Source organism: Epinephelus moara, chromosome 22, assembly GCF_006386435.1.
Source record: "Epinephelus moara isolate mb chromosome 22, YSFRI_EMoa_1.0, whole genome shotgun sequence".
Taxonomy (NCBI): Eukaryota; Metazoa; Chordata; class Actinopteri; order Perciformes; family Serranidae; genus Epinephelus; species Epinephelus moara.
The window spans coordinates 30,981,503-30,997,546 of NC_065527.1; the positions used below are offsets into that span (position 1 = coordinate 30,981,503).

The window sequence follows — 16,044 nt, forward strand, 5'->3', positions numbered from 1 at the left end:
AGATTTGTTTTTCGCCACCTGCGTTCAGCTTTTCGACACTCTCTTTTTTCTATTCTGACCAGCGTGGCATTTCTCCATGGAGATCTTTTCTTACCAGAGACCACCTTCAACTTAGTAGCCGCAATGGCATCAATCACATTTGTAATTTTAGAACTTAAATCTTCTACAAGCTCATTGACTGAGACACGTGAGGGAGCAGGTTAGGAAGGGAAAGTCTGAATAAATATTTCACTGGTCTTATCAGTAATATACTGTTTGGTGATTACCACTGTTTGAATATTAGTGNATCACACTGGTGAGAGAGCGGGTGAGGAAGGGAAAGTCTGAATAAATATTTCACTGGTGTTATCAGTGATATACCGTTTGGTGATTACCTCTGTTTGAATATTAGTGTGTATGGAGATAGCACTCTCAAAAAACACACAGGAATGATCAGAGAGAGCAACATCAGTTACCACAACCTTAGAAATATTCAGGCCCTTGGAGATGATTAAGTCCAGAGTGTGCCCCTTATTGTGTGTGGGCACCATCACATGCTGAGTCAGTCCATGGTTATCAAGGACACAACACAGTTCTTTAGTGCCTCTGTCCTGGGTATTGTCAACATGGATGTTAAAATCAACAACAATAACTACACATTCAGAGTCGATACAGACTATGGACAGCAGCTCAGCAAAGTCATCAAAAAAGTTTGCACAGTACTTACGCGGCCTGTAGATGTTTAGGAACATACATTTGCTTACTTTGGAGGGATTCATTAAACAAAATGGCAACTCTACCACCTTTCTTATGCTAACATTAGCCAGCTAAAACCACAATATAACTATATATTTCACACATCAGTGTTTCCTCTGGGACGTTTTTCAACATGGGGGCACTGAATTTATGATACAGGACACTGAATTTAATGAAATTATTACAAATGAGACCACAAAACTGTAGTTCTTTTTTAAAGTTATTTGCCTCCAATTAGCAAATACTGCTTTTTTAAAATAATCAGATAAAATTAGCGCCTAAAGTTAATTCTTTTATTACTACTTTATATTACTATCATAAATCATCTTTAAGAGGTCGATGTTTACTGTGAGCTAGCTTGGACACCTTTAATTTTTACCCATGTAGCTTGCCTAGCAAGGCAAGCTAATTGCTAATGTGCTTGGTTAAAAAGAAAACCACCCAACGCTTTGAGATGGCTGTCAGAGATGACACAGGTGTAAACACATTATCTTGTCTGAGGTGTAGCAGCTGGTGTCTTTCACATGTGTTATTTCCCAATCGCTTGAAGACACAGGATTGGTGGATTGGCTTCAATACCGCTAACATTTTTAAATACCAGTTTGGGTTCAGCACCAGAAGTCACGCCATTAATGCACACAAGGTATCATGGGGGCTAAAACTCACATTAAACACACATTAAACATGGCTTAATAGCAACCGTTTCAAACACAAGTACACAAATCAGCTTCACTATAATTCGCAGCATTGACAGACATAGCACTTGCTTCTTGCTAGACACAATTCCCTCACAAATACAACATGCTTATGTTTTCAGCACCAGTCTGTGGCACCTAACATCATAAAAATCTGCCTAGCGGCTAGTAGACTTTTCCTCTACTCATATGAAGCCAGGGTCAACAGCAGCATGTAACAAAGGTAATATTACAAAATTCTGTTCCTATAACTCACAAGGTTCACTGACAAAACAACTGTCTAATACTAAACATGTTTTCCCAAACAAATATAACATGCTAACATTATTAGCACAAGCCTATGGCATTTTACATTGTCTAAATATGCCTAGTGAGTAGCAGAGAGTTCCTCTACAAATATGAAGCCTATAAAGTTTCTGCATGAACCGCCGTATCAACTAGGGACACATGGATGATTTTGGTGTCTATGTTGTCACTAAGTTGCCCTAAAGGCCAGTTAAACCTATTCCTTTACGCCTGACAGAAAAGCCCCTCTTCTCCCTCAGAGTGCCTCTCCCTCTCCGGTTGATCAGTTCACTGCTGCTGACTGTGTTGGACTCCGGAGCGTCACCCCGACCTGACGCACTCTTGTACCAGAGCGCAGCTGTCACCATTACTTCATGCTTATTGGCTCAGGACCGAGAGAGGCAGAGGCAAAGCAAAGCAAAGGCAAACACTGAGAGAGTTGGACCCCTGCGCTCTGCTCCATCGATCTGCGGAGGCGCACAGAGGAGCTTCTACCGGACGTTGGTCACATTTTCTGAGCTTTCACTTTTTTTGAGAGGGAATGCTAGAAGTTAAATCGCTGTTTGGATCATGCTATTGGGAAATTTGGTACGGTAAGACTGTGACAGTTTTGTTGTTTGATTCTCATGTCGCTTTGTTTTAGCTTTAATTTGGAAATCTTTCCCAGCTCTCTTCCCCCCTCCCCCGGAAAAAAGCTCTTGCAGAACTGATGTATCGACCTGCGAGTGGGAGAGCTGCACTTTGCCTCACATCAATGCAAGCTTTGAAATTTGGAAGCTTTACCTCAAGAGAAAGGACATTACATAACTGAGCAGGAATATGAATTATGAAGCAGCTATGACTGGCTGCTGTTATTTTGGTCTGATCGTCAATGGGACAAGATGCATGACGATAATGATGATAGTGATGATGGTGATGATGATGATGTATTGCCGGGAACTGCTAACTTATCAACAGTGACACACAGATTTGTTTACCTGGGGGAGCTAAAGGTGAGTTGTAGATTCAGTAGTTACACTATGTACTGTCCTCCTTTCTGTCAGGGCATGGGTTTGATATCATCACCATCGTCATCATCATCATAAAGAACTGTAGAATGATTTGTAAGACACCTGAGAGGGCACATCAGTCATTGCTGATGAATTGGGTCAATATATTGAATGTATTCAAAAAATGAAAAATCTTCAATAATATAATATTATTATCTGTAAGAGTGTATAAGATGTGTAAGATTTTAGTGGACATTTAAAAATATTTTTTTTCCAAATGTAATACTAAAGGTACGGCCTTAAATCTAGTATTTGAAAATGTCCAATGGGAAGGGATCATGGAATTACAATATGTCCTGGCCATGAAGGACTCAGTCTCACTGACTCATGTTAAGATTCAAGCTGAAAGTGCTTCACGTCTCACCAAGTGATCTTCAGAGCTTTGGTTCTCAAACGTTCTATCCTTAAAAGTTACACTTATCTAGCAGAAAATTGGAATTTGTAGAGAAAAGTAATAAAAAAATACACAGACTTTTATGTTGAAAAAAAGTTTGTAGCTCTCCTCTATCCACTTATTGATCATGTTACCCCTCAGAATAGAATAGAGTAGACTTTATTGTCATTGCACAAGAAGAACAACAAAATTTGCGTAGATTTATCTTGTGACCCATTTGGTGGTCTTGGTCCCCAGGTTGGGAAACACTGTTTCTAAGGGGAGGACCAGTTTTGGAACCCCTCAGCTATAAGCCTGATTTAGCCCCTGGAGGCAACAGTCAGTATTTTGAAGGTTTTGGTGTTGAGACCTGGATACAGCATTGGAGGTGGGCCCCATTCATTCCTATGAAAGTTGCTCAGTGGTGCATGAGGTCAGAAAACTTTGACTTCCTGGGTTTGAAATTAGCTGGATCCTCCATATTGTTGAGCCCATAGAACAAGCGCAATAGAGACTTACCCCCAGACCTCCATGAAGTGGGCCAGGCTTTGAAGCCATTTTATATAGTGGCCAAACAGTGGTATTGCAATTTATGGGGTCCATCATGTGGTGCCATTGGGCCCAGACTTTTTCCCATAGACTTACACTGGGAAAGAGACATCTGTAAGTCAGCAGATAAACTTCTTTGAGTGTCACAACCCCACAAAATGATTCGATCTGCTATCAGGATTTAATGAATTTGGTCCAAAACATTTGAAAAGTCTAAAAGAGCGGCAAGATTAAATAATTTTATTCCCATTCAAGTTAGCAGAGCACTAAACCTGAAGTCAGTTGCTTGGCCAGCAGATTTTGGCTGCTTGGCCATGTAAGTCTAGTGCGCCTGCTCTATGGGCTCAGTGAAACAGCACCAGTCATCTGGGTAATTTCATACTGTGGAAAAAGTGATTTTTTGTCTTCATGTGCCACTGAGCAACTTTCATAGGAATGAACGCGGTCCCACTGCCAATGTTGTATCCAGGTCTCTGAATACATCCATGCCTTCACCAGCTGAGCAGCTAACCTCTGGTTTTGCCCACTGCTAACTTGAATGGAGATAAAATTATTTAATTGTGCAGCTCCTCTAGACTTTCAAAATGTTACTGGACGGAATGGATCAAATCCCAGTGTCTTTCACAATGTAAGTCTTTAGAAACAAGTCTTTGTGGGTCCCATGGATGGACCTGGAGGTTGTATTTCCACAGTTTAGCCACTATGTCAAATTGGCGTAAAAGCCAGCACTATTCCTGGTGGCTTGGGTTTATGTGTAGGCAGTGGATAGCCAAGACTTCCTCTTCCATGTGCTGGTCGTTGTTTACAATCTGATTAGCATCTTGAGACAAAGGGAGGCAAGGTGTTTTAGGTCCAGATGACATTTTGGCTAATCTCTAAAAACAGATATCTGCATATGAATGCAGATACATTTCTTAAAAGCAAATAAAAAGCTAAATGGTCGGCACATTATAAATGATGGGCTCTGAGGTTGCTCTTCTGCTAATGTGTTCCGCCTCCTTTGCTCTCCACATGGGCTGTTTATGTGCAAGCAATGAATGCCCGCTCAGACATGATTGATCAGTATTACTCAGGGTACTAACGGAAGTCAGAATGCTTCTGATACCACAATCTTGTTGTTACCAACAGAGTCTGCATACATATGTAGATATCTGTTTATAGAGATTAGAGAGGGACTACAGATGCAAATCCTGCTCAATTCAGTGGTTCTGGTTCTTCAATGTGCTCCAGGGAACTTCAGAGGTTATTGACAGATTTTTAGGAGGTTTCTCAAGAATATTAGTCCAAAGCTAAATAGTAAACAGACGGCAAACATATATATCATTTAAATCAAATCTGAGCACTTACTGTATCTCTCTCTCTGTTTTTGAGTTTTAAAAGTTTGTAGATCTTTGGGCTGAATAGCACTGCAAAAATATTTTTGTTCGCTCTTTCTTGTGCTTCATACTTATACTGAATTAAATCATGTGCCAGGGTGCTGTTGGGAAACTCCCAAAGAAAGGAGCATGGATGAGTGTTCCTTAGTTTTAGGGTTAGAACTGGACAGAAACTTAATCACCATCAGTTTTGCCAATGAAATAATCATTTAAGTCATTTGTCAAGCAGAACATTTTTAGGTTTCAGCTTGTCAGATGTGAGGATTTCCTGTTTTTCTCAGCTTTGTGTCACTATAAATTAAACGTTTTTGGGTTTTGAACTTTTGCTTCGACAAAATTTAAAACCATTACATTGAATTTGGATATTTTTTCACTGGATATTCTATAATCTATGGACAGATAGTTAAAATAATTGTAAGCAGGCTGTCAGTGACCTGTTTAATTTGCACCACAGATTGTCTGTCTTTTCTCTTTGTTTACATCCTTAACTTTGAGGAAAAATTTAAATTCCTGTTACAGAAAATCAGGTGGTTGAATTGAGACAACATCACTTTGTGAGAGCTGGTTAGGAACTTTCTTGTCTAACTGTTTTGTTATAAATCCAAATTTTGTCTTTGTCTGTTTATCATTATTTCTTCAATACCAAGAAGGTTCTGTTCTGACATCACTGAGACTTTGATATATTTTGACATCTCACAAATGATGTTGACCTCGGAAAACTAATCTTGCTGATATATGTGTACATGTTGACTTCACAGTTACACCTTGGGTCTGGCACTGTAGAGCTGTTTAGTATGATGCTGATGTGAACATCTTAATCAGCTCTGTGCAGCATGTTATGTAAATTTTTATCTGTGGTGTGTCAGTGCCGGGTTCCTCTCTCTGAGCTAAACAAGGAGTAGAATCACAACACACTCAGCTTTTCCAAGGGTTGCCATTCCTGTCTGCTTGTTGACCTCTGACCCCTCTCTTGAGATGTGAACATGATTGTGTCCGAGAGGTGAAGAAAACAAACTCCTAGTAAGGGCAACAAGGTAGCACAGTGACCACTGTTACAGACACTATTTTTGAAAATTTTCTCATTAAAGGGACAGTTTCCTTTAAATCAAAAATTCATTTTTCCCTCTTACCTGTAGCTCTGTTTATCACTCCAGGTTGTTTTGGTGCGAGCTGCAGAGTGTTAAGCCCTGTTTCCACCAAACACTTTAGGTATGGTTTTGGAACCAAAAGTAACATTTTCAGAACAAAATAGAATAGGCTGCAGTGAGAGTCTCTCTCCATGGAATATTTAAGCTTTACAAGCTCAGGGGTTTATTGTTGCTGTAGCCCACAGGAACAAGGCTCCGCGAGGCTTTTTATTTTCTCTGAGTGAGAATATACACCGTTTACAGTAAATAAACCAGATCGAAATTAATATACAGAAACGCTTGAAGATCCACTCATTACTAAAAGTGTATGTCATTTAAAAACTAAAGTTATAGCGTCATCACCTCATGCACTGAGTAACATTACAAGTAAATGTTCCACCTTAAAAGTCGGCCCACTGAATTAAGTTACTTTTTTCTTCGACTCCAGCTGCTGCAAGAGGCAGCAAAACATGCTTTCATTTTATAGTTACAGTTTACTAATAAAACTCTCCACGGTATGAACAGTAGTTACATGAGCCTCAAAACCAGCCACAGCTCAGCCCTGAGCAGAGTGACCAATCAATGGACTGCAGTGTTCACAGCTCGACCTTTTAGTACCAGATCTGTGTGCTAGGTAAACCCAACAGAGGGGTTACCAAAAATGGGGGCGGTACAGAATGGTTCTGTTGGTACCATCCACAACTTTTCACAGTGGAAACAGAAGAAAAGTGTACCAAACTGAACTGGACTGTATGCCCTCTCTCCAGTATAGTGGAGAGTGCATCTGCTAGCTCACCTAACATCACTGAGCTAGCTAACATTGCAGCTCAGTCATAGAGGACACCAGTATTGTTTATATCTTGCCCTGTCACGAGCCTCTCATCCATGAGTAGCTGGCATGCTTCCTTCTGTACCGTGATACAGTTGGCGGTTGTAGTTTAGTAGAAAGAAAATGGCTCCTACATGAAACTGCTCACAACAAGGTCTGTGGATTACCTTGAGTAACCAGGTCATGATTTCTGTTGACATTGCTGTTGAGTTTTTCAAATGTATTTTTTTAGTGCTTTGAGCACCACCACAAGCCGAGTGACATCTAGTGCCATTATATTGGAGAGAGGGCACTCTGCAGAAGTGCTAATTGCCCCAGAGCTGCTGCTGATCCTGACCTTTAACCTACATGAGATTTTGCTTATTGGAGACTACAAACATTCATTCATTTAATTTATGTTTTTGTAATGTGCGGTCTGTGGTTTTTCTGCAGGTAGTGGTTGCGTTCTGTCTGTGGGGAACTGATGTCAGCAGAGCTTATGTTTTTCATGCCAGTAGACCTGCAGATGGAGGAGACAACCCACCTCACACTAAAGGTGAGAACAGCCTCCATGTTTGATTCAAGACAAGTGAAAAAAATCAGCTGTTTTAAAAACAAAAAGCTGATTATGCATGCTTCAAATGATCAAACTGGTGGTTTACGTGTTGTAGCCCTAAAATGTGAGAATGCTTAATGTTATTGCCAATCATTTACAAGAGTGGATAGATTTTGTTCTGTCCAGACATCCATTGGTTTCAGTGTGTTCCACATTGCCATTAAAACTATATTACGTACAACCTATAGACTTAAAACTATTACAGTTAAATTTAGTTGCTTTATTTTATTGTTTTATTATTATTTGGAGCTACATTTGCAAGCAGAGATCATTTTGGTGCATACATTGATGCTCTGACATCTTAGAATTAACAATATGCTGCAGAAAACCACTGCATTAATGACTTATGTTGAAGTAGAATAAAACCCAATCTAGGAAACGACCAAAAAGCAAACGCAGATGTGGAAAAAGGATCAGATGGATTCATTTGTTTGATGCATTAAATAAAAACATCACTGTTTGGCAGCCAGGACTCAAAGTTCAGATACAAACAAAAAACAGAAACAAAACAAAACAGTCCCAACATGTGCTACTATAATGAAACCTTGACAGAACAGAAAGACTATTATTCCGCTCTCTGTTTGTTTTATCGTTTATTAAATTGAACTGAAACTATAAGCTTCCTGTGGAGTGCTTTAAAAAACAGCTGGTAGTTATATGCAGTGTGTGCTGTTTGTAGTTAATGGCCTTTACCCTGCATGAATACTTTGTGTACATAAAGTATGTTTGCAGCAGTTGTGGCTGACTGTGCCCCTCTCCTCTCTCCAGTCGTCTCAGAGTGGGTCAGCTCAGCGGGCTCCTGCAAGGGGAGGTGCTTTGAGCTGGAGGAGGCCAAACCTCCAGGATGCAGATGTGACAATCTGTGTAAAACCTACTACAGCTGCTGCTCTGACTTCGACCAGCACTGCCTGAAAACAGGTCAGTGTGATGTTACCCTGCCTTAAACACTTCTCCTGGTTTTATCTTCAACATATTATCTCCAACGAGGAAGCTGTGTCATCTGTCCTGTTTGATAAGATCTCACAAAAACAGCTTTTTGTGATGAAGTTTTTGTTGTAGTCTATTTACTTATATCTTCAATGATAACGCTGGCTGTTATTTCATCTTTTTCTTATTGTCAACAAAGTCACTGGAAAGCTCAAAACCAACAATGTGTTACACTCAAAACACACTAAGCAGTGGCGATTCCAAGTGCGAATCACTGCAATAATTACATTTTTCTGCAGCTGGAAGGTGCGTTCATGTGTTCTAGGCTGGAAGAAACTCTTTGTAACATAGGTCAGCATGTCACGGGAGTCACAGTACCTTTAGTTTGGCCGCACTTCGCCCCAGAATCAAACGGCAGCAGTTCAGAGCAACAACTTTCCGTAGACATTGCATGGCAGCTCGCTGCAGGAGCTCTCATGAGTATTTAGGCCAGCAGGACGGTGTATGTACAACTGAGTCAACTAACCTACAGTGTGTTTTCATGGTAATGACAGTACAGTGGCTGAAAATGGCAAACACGCTACAATGGCCCAAAACATTTCCATAAGGAGTAAGGTGCTGGAGCTTCACAAACAAAGCCAATTCAAAACTTAAAACGAAAATCCAAAACAAATACAACACCATAAACATGGTGCAACTAAAAAAACATGCTGCAAAGCAAAAAACAAATACATTACAAAATCAAAAACACACAAACCTCCAAAACAAATGCAACGCAGCTGGTGCCGCTAATGCTAGGTAGCTACAGAAATCTGTTGCTATTTTGTCATATTGCAAAATACTAGGGCTAAATCTAAAATTTCAATAAGGAGTTAGATTTTTGGAGTGATTTAGCAAAGTTCTTTTGAAGGAACAGAAACTTTTACCTTACTGAGGAGGTGTGGTTGACCCTGTTGCTAGTGACACAGTATTTTACACAGAGTTGGGTAAGGGTACTTTAAAAGTAATCAAAGTACTTTACTGCGTTACTTTTTTTAAGGTAACCAGTTACTTTACTGCATTACTCCCTGAGAAAAGTAACTCAAGTACTTTTAAAGTACCTTTGAGTATTCTACATTTCCTATTGGGCAATGGACCACAGGGTGCTAAGCCTACATTTTTTGTCTCCAAAATTAAAGTTATGGACCACTTGCCCTTCACTGAGATCCAATTCTCCCATCACAGCCGTCACTTTGACCAGTAGAAACACAGAACGATCTGCTGCCGTAGACAACTGTATGACAACAACACCCCAGCGTTTTTAATATTTCCTCTAGGGATGTTACCACACAGAGTAAAAGGGGGAAATGATGGTGTGAAACAGCAGAGGCACTTTGTCAACCCGCTGAGTTAACGTTACTGTCATTAGCATCAAGCTAGCAAACAATGGTACATCCTCACGGTCGGACATAAAGTAATAACATTAACAAATAGCGGCGGGGCTTTTACTCACCACAACTGCAGAGGCTCCCAGCTTCATTTGAAACAAACTACATTATAGACGGTCCGTTATTTATTAATCCCTCTGTGTGTTTATATATTTACTTTTTATCCGCTCCGTTGTCTTTGTAAAGTTAACATATCGCACCGTCATTTCAAACTCAACACTTGTTTCAAATTAAAAGCCCCTTATAACCTCGGCTGAGAGAATCCCTCCATTTTCTAAATAGGCTTTTATTCTGAAACATTTGTCAGAACTTCCTGTGGAAGATACAGTAACTTGAATGTTTGCGTAAGGCGCTTCAAATGTAGCTCCTGCCATCTGCTGACGCTTTTTACGTTACTACAACAACATTTCGGCTGACACATGAACAGACACAGTTCTGACAGTGACTCAAATAATAGTGAAAGTAATTAAAATAGGACAAGAATAACCCGATGACATCACACACGTCATGAAAGACGACCAGGGATAATTGGTGAGTACAATCGTGTAGTGTGTCATGTCTGTCGGCCAAGTCATGGCACGATTTTATGACTCCACAATCGTGTAATGTGACATAGTGACTTTCAGAACGTGCAGAAAAGTCGTGTAGTGTGTACCAGGCATAATGCAAGTCCTGAGTCTGACCTGTCTGTCAGCGACATAATGCAAGTCCTGAGTCTGACCTGTCTGTCAGCGAGCCCTCCTCCACCTATTTAGACTCCACCGTAGACAACGGCAGCATTTCTTCTACCAAATAGCGAGCCACAAGCTTTGTGGCTTCTTTCAGACTGATAGGTTTAACGTTATTGCTGTTATTAGAACCAAAAGACAGTCAGTGCTGTTTCGGAGCTGAAGGACCAGCGTTCTAAAAGTTACAGAAGTAACTGATGTCTTGTTTGAAAATGTACTTAAGTATTTGATTACTCAAACAGCAAACTAACGCGTTAGGTTACTCGTTACTGCAAAAAGTAATCAAAGTACATTTAAACAGTTATACCCAACTCTGATTTTACAGATGTGACTGGTTGTCCTTTTGTGAGCCTGCAAGGTGTGGACACCGTAAATGAAATGAACCGCATCACAATATGAGCCTGTGAAAGCGTTGAAATTGTTTGTGTGATCACTCTGCTGATGGAAGGTTGAGACAGACCTAAATCATCACTGCTGCATTTTTCCAGTTGCCAAATATCTCTGTGTAGTAATCACTGTAATTTCTGGCGTTATAGTGTAATTGCTTTGGGTGGGAGATGGTAACGCATCTCTACGGAGATCGACCACAAACATTCCAGCACCATCTAATCTGTGGTGTTTCATTAACTCACTGTCAGTCAGTGTTTGGAGAATATTTCTCCATTTTCTGCTCTGCTTAAGAAACTCTAAATCCTTCTAAAAGTAACTTTTATCTGTACCAGGCCCTAGTCTTAACTTTAAGGGGAAATTCTTAGAAAACATCATATTTCTAAGAATTTCCTTAGAATTTCATCACTAGGAGCAGCACTTATTTGTGTGTGTGTGTGTGTGTGTTTTTGACTCTGCATTTTTTTGTATTTGCAGTGTGTTTGCTGTTAATGTATTCTTTTAACTTTCTGCAGCATGTTTCTTATTTGCAGCCTTTGTCCGTTGTATTTGTTTTGGATTTTTCACATGTTTTTGAATTGAGTTGAGTTTCTGAAGCTGCCGCACATTTCCACTAATGGAAATGTTTTGGGCTGTTTGAGTGTATTTGACTTTGTTGACCACTATATAAAGTAAATATGTCACCCAGTGCAACAAGTTTATCTCCACATTTTGTAGACACATTTAAACAGATTCACACATGTATTGATGGTGCTGCTCTTTATAATATCAGTAACAGTAAGCAGTAGTATAGTGATACTGTAAATTTTCTACTTAATTTGTTTGCATTACTGTACTGCCCTACTACAGTAGCTCCAGTGCTCAGTAAAGCTCAGTGTACACAACATGATAAGAGCTCTCTGCTGCAGCTGAGGCAACATGAACAAAGGGCAACTGTCCTGGAGTTAGCCAAAATGCCAATTTTCATCTGATGCTAATTTAGACCTTGGCCAGGCGAAGAGAGTGTAACCACAGTTTCATCTTGAAAACATTAAGCAAACAACACTGGGACATTTTCCAACACTAAACTAAATCTCCCCAAGTGGGTTCAACAACCACAAGCTACTTGGGATTTTACAACGCCTGATTGGCTTATAATTGGAAAGTTGTTACAGACTTTATGTGCTTGAGATTTAACTCACAGTTTAATGTTTTCATTTGAGATTTTTGCCATATGGATTTAAAGCATCACTGTATTGTTTAAAGCAGTGAGGTGACTGTCATGAAGTGATGTACTGACTTTCCTCCTTCCTGTGTCTCAGCGGGAGGATTTGAGTGCACGCAGGATCGCTGCGGGGAGGAGAGGAATGAGAACCACGCCTGTCGCTGTTCAGATGACTGTCTGGAGAAAGGAGATTGCTGCTCCAACTACAAGTCACTATGTAAAGGTACTCATCATGATGTGTCTGTACATAGCATCATACACAGCTTGAGAATTAATGTGCATGAAAGTAGGTAATGACTCTGTGCTGTTGTTTCCACGTGAGGTGAGACTTCATGGGTGCATGGAGAATGTGAGGAGATCAAGACCGCTGAATGTCCTGCAGGGTGAGTCTGAAACTGACATGAAACTGTTCAGCACAAGAGTGTGTATACTAATACTATCCATGCATATTTAGTTTTTGTTTCATTTTACAGCAGGTGGGTAAAACTATAGGGATTTTTAAGCTTGAAAAAGTGTAAGTTTGCAAATATAAGAAAAATCAGTCCTTTACCACCATTTAGGAGCACTTCAGTAGGATCCAGTCAAGCTTAATAATCTTTTCACATGGTATTAATGCCACCTGTGAATTCTGTTTATTTTTCCTTGTTCTGCTCAGCTTCATCCGTCCTCCCCTCATCATGCTGTCTGTTGACGGGTTCAGAGCCTCCTACCTGAAGAAAGGCAGCTCTGTCATCCCCAACATACATAAACTCAGTACGTGTGCTTTACTTTCTCTTGTATTTCATCTCCTGAATGCAGTTGTAGTGATTGTAGAGGTCATGATCTGTGTAACTGTGTGAATCTAAGAGAAGCTCTCGTGCATATTGTACAGCCCACTTAAATATGGACTAACACATAGCTAACTGACACAAGCAAGACTACTTAGAAAAAGAAGGGATGTCTTTTCGGAAATAAATCTGCAAGTCGTCGTCCTCTCTGGAACTTTCTTGGTGCAAAGCCTAGAAATTAATAATTTCCCTGGGAAATGAGAGGATGCGATTTCCAAGGCTGTTGGCTTGGTCTGCAGTACTGTCCAACCCCTGTGCTTATGAGGATGGAAGCTGGTTTTCAAGTTAGGTGGGAGCCAGAGGGAGCTGAACTCTGGTAAGTAAGGGCTCTGAGCTCCCATGAAAGCAGTTAAACCATACATCTACCTAATACATAACCATCAATTGTTATTTTAAGCACACACACAAAAAAATTGAATGCAATGAGCATTATTAACAAGATCAATTACTAAAAGAACTACGCACCGTGTTCTCTGCGAATGACAATATCAATCAATCAATCAGTCAATCAATCAATTTTATTTATAAAGCCCAATATCACAAATCACAGTTTGCCTCACAGGGCTTTACAGCATATGACATCCCTCTGTCCTTATGACCCTCACAGCGGATAAGGAAAAACTCCCCAAAAAAACTCCCTTTAACGGGGAAAAAAACGGTAGAAACATGAGGAAGAGCAACTGAGGAGGGATCCCTCTTCCAGGACGGACAGACGTGCAATAGATGTCGTACAGAACGGATCAACATGATAAATTAACAGTAATCCGTATGACACAATGAGACAGAGAGAGTGACAGAGACAGAGTAGTAGTAGTAGATAGTATACATATGTGACAATTATCATATGTGTATAATAACAGTAGAAGTATNTGAGACAGAGAGAGAGAGAGAGAGAGAGAGAGAGAGAGAGACAGAGAGAGAGTAGTAGTAGTAGATAGTATACATATGTGACAATTATCATATGTGTATAATAACAGTAGAAGTATGACTAATGATAACAGCAGCAGCAGGAGGCATCTGGCATTATGCCAGGTTAGTGACATGCAGTACAGCCGAGTTAGCAAGATGCAGTAACAGGACATGAGAGAGAGAGAGAGAGAGAGAGAGAGAGAGAGAGAAGGAGAGAAGGTGCCGGGTGTATTATAGGAGGTCCTCCGGCAGACTAGGCCTAAGTCAGCCTAACTAGGGCTGGTACAGGGCAAGCCTGAGCCAGCCCTAACTATAAGCTTTATCAAAGAGGAAAGTCTTAAGTCTAGTCTTAAATGTGGAGACGGTGTCTGCCTCCCGGACCACAACAGGAAGATGATATGGCTGCATCACCAAGCCACCAGAGTGTGCAAAAGCTTAAAATAACTTTGAAGTGCTGTTTCCTGTTGTAGAGTGAGTGAATAACAGACAGCTACTTAAGAGAGACAGGAAACTAGCTCAATGACATGGCACTTCAAACTTACAGTTTCTGCCAGAATCCGCTCTGGAGCTTGTACTGACCATTGAAGAACGCAGCCTGTTTAGACTGCATGAGCAGTGAATGTCAGAGCCCATTTGTAAGAAGAAGCCACTACAAGTAGGCCATTATCCAACGTTATCGTAATATTGAATGTTGCAATCATTTACTTGATACAACTGTTCATGGACCATGCAATGAGCAGTGGAGTCTCTCTGTCTCTCATGGAAAGTGCAACTGTGACGGCTGATAATTATTTATTTATTTTTGCCCTTAAAATAACTTAATTTAGAGACCCCATGAAGCTCAGATTATGACTTGAACTCTTGATGGATGGAGGAGTTGGCAACAAACCTCCACAGCAACAAAGTGTCCAAACTGGGAACAGATTTCCAACATTGCTGCAAGACCCTGGATCTCCGTCAGATGACCTGGATAACCTCTTATCCTCACAAAGCAAAGCACTGAGACTCATTCTGAAAGACTATAGGGAAAGCAAACGACCTGGCCCCAAACTCTGATTGTGGGGGATTTGCTGTAAGAGATGTAAAAGATAGGAGCACTGAGAACAACAAAATATACAGCTTTATGAAAGGTATGATTTTTGACAAAAAATAAAAAAACAAATTCTGGATGCACGCCCAGCTGTGACAAACAGTGGACGTAGCAAGCTATGACAATCAGAGATACTGAAATGAAAGTTTAGCGACTTTCCGTTGAAAACACTCAGCTCCTTGAATATAGCAGTATTTGTAAGTGGTCCTCTGCATCACATACATACACACAAAACAACAACAACAACAACAACAACACAGATAAAGATACAGGACAAGGGGGTGTGTCACATCATGGAGGAGATAGTCGGGAGCATTGGAGGGTGTGTGTGACCACGGGCCAGCCCCGTGCGGCCTCTTTCGTGGCCTCTTTCATCCTCCTCCTCCACTCTTCCTCCAGACTGTTGTTGTTACCATCATTATTATTTTTGCAAGAAGTATAGTTGGCATCATCATTATTGAAATTACTACTACTACTATTTACTATCATTATTTTTAATACGATAATTATTGTTGTTATTATTATTATTGTTATGATTTTTATTATTATTAATGCAAGCAGTTGCCAATACTACTACTGTTATAATTATTATTATTGTTCTTTCTTCAACTATAAATAATATTATTATAACTATCACTACTATCATCATTGTTGTAATTATTAACATTATAATAATATAACCGTTATTATATCCACTAAAACTCACCCCGTACACTCTCAGAAAAGCATTGTTGGCATCAAACACCTGGGGTCCGTTTCACAAAGCAGGTTCAACAAACTCTGAGTCTAATCCTGAACTCTGAGTTGATCTACTCTGAGATAGGAAACTCTGAGTTTCCGGTTCCAGAACAGCTGATTTGAATCAGTTTAATCAACTCGGAGTAGTTTCACCTGGAGTTAAGCGCGTGCACCACAACTATAAAAAGCCAGCA

General features: G+C 40.2%; 2 protein-coding genes across 2 annotated transcripts in view; one reads left to right on the forward strand and one right to left on the reverse strand.

Annotated features, from left to right (window-relative positions):
* Positions 1 to 16,044, reverse strand: part of LOC126383971 (collagen alpha-1(XIV) chain-like) — an 849,933-nt gene that overhangs the window by 107,868 nt on the left and 726,021 nt on the right. The gene's annotated exons all lie outside the window — the stretch shown is intronic.
* LOC126383947 (ectonucleotide pyrophosphatase/phosphodiesterase family member 2-like) overlaps positions 2,119 to 16,044 on the forward strand; it is a 78,770-nt gene continuing 64,844 nt past the window's right edge. The window contains exons 1-6 of the mRNA XM_050034713.1: positions 2,119 to 2,303; positions 7,451 to 7,553; positions 8,382 to 8,531; positions 12,384 to 12,509; positions 12,609 to 12,669; positions 12,942 to 13,039. Coding sequence (XP_049890670.1) covers positions 2,286 to 2,303; positions 7,451 to 7,553; positions 8,382 to 8,531; positions 12,384 to 12,509; positions 12,609 to 12,669; positions 12,942 to 13,039 — 556 coding nt within the window. The 5' untranslated portion in view covers positions 2,119 to 2,285. The remainder of the gene's footprint in view (positions 2,304 to 7,450; positions 7,554 to 8,381; positions 8,532 to 12,383; positions 12,510 to 12,608; positions 12,670 to 12,941; positions 13,040 to 16,044) is intronic.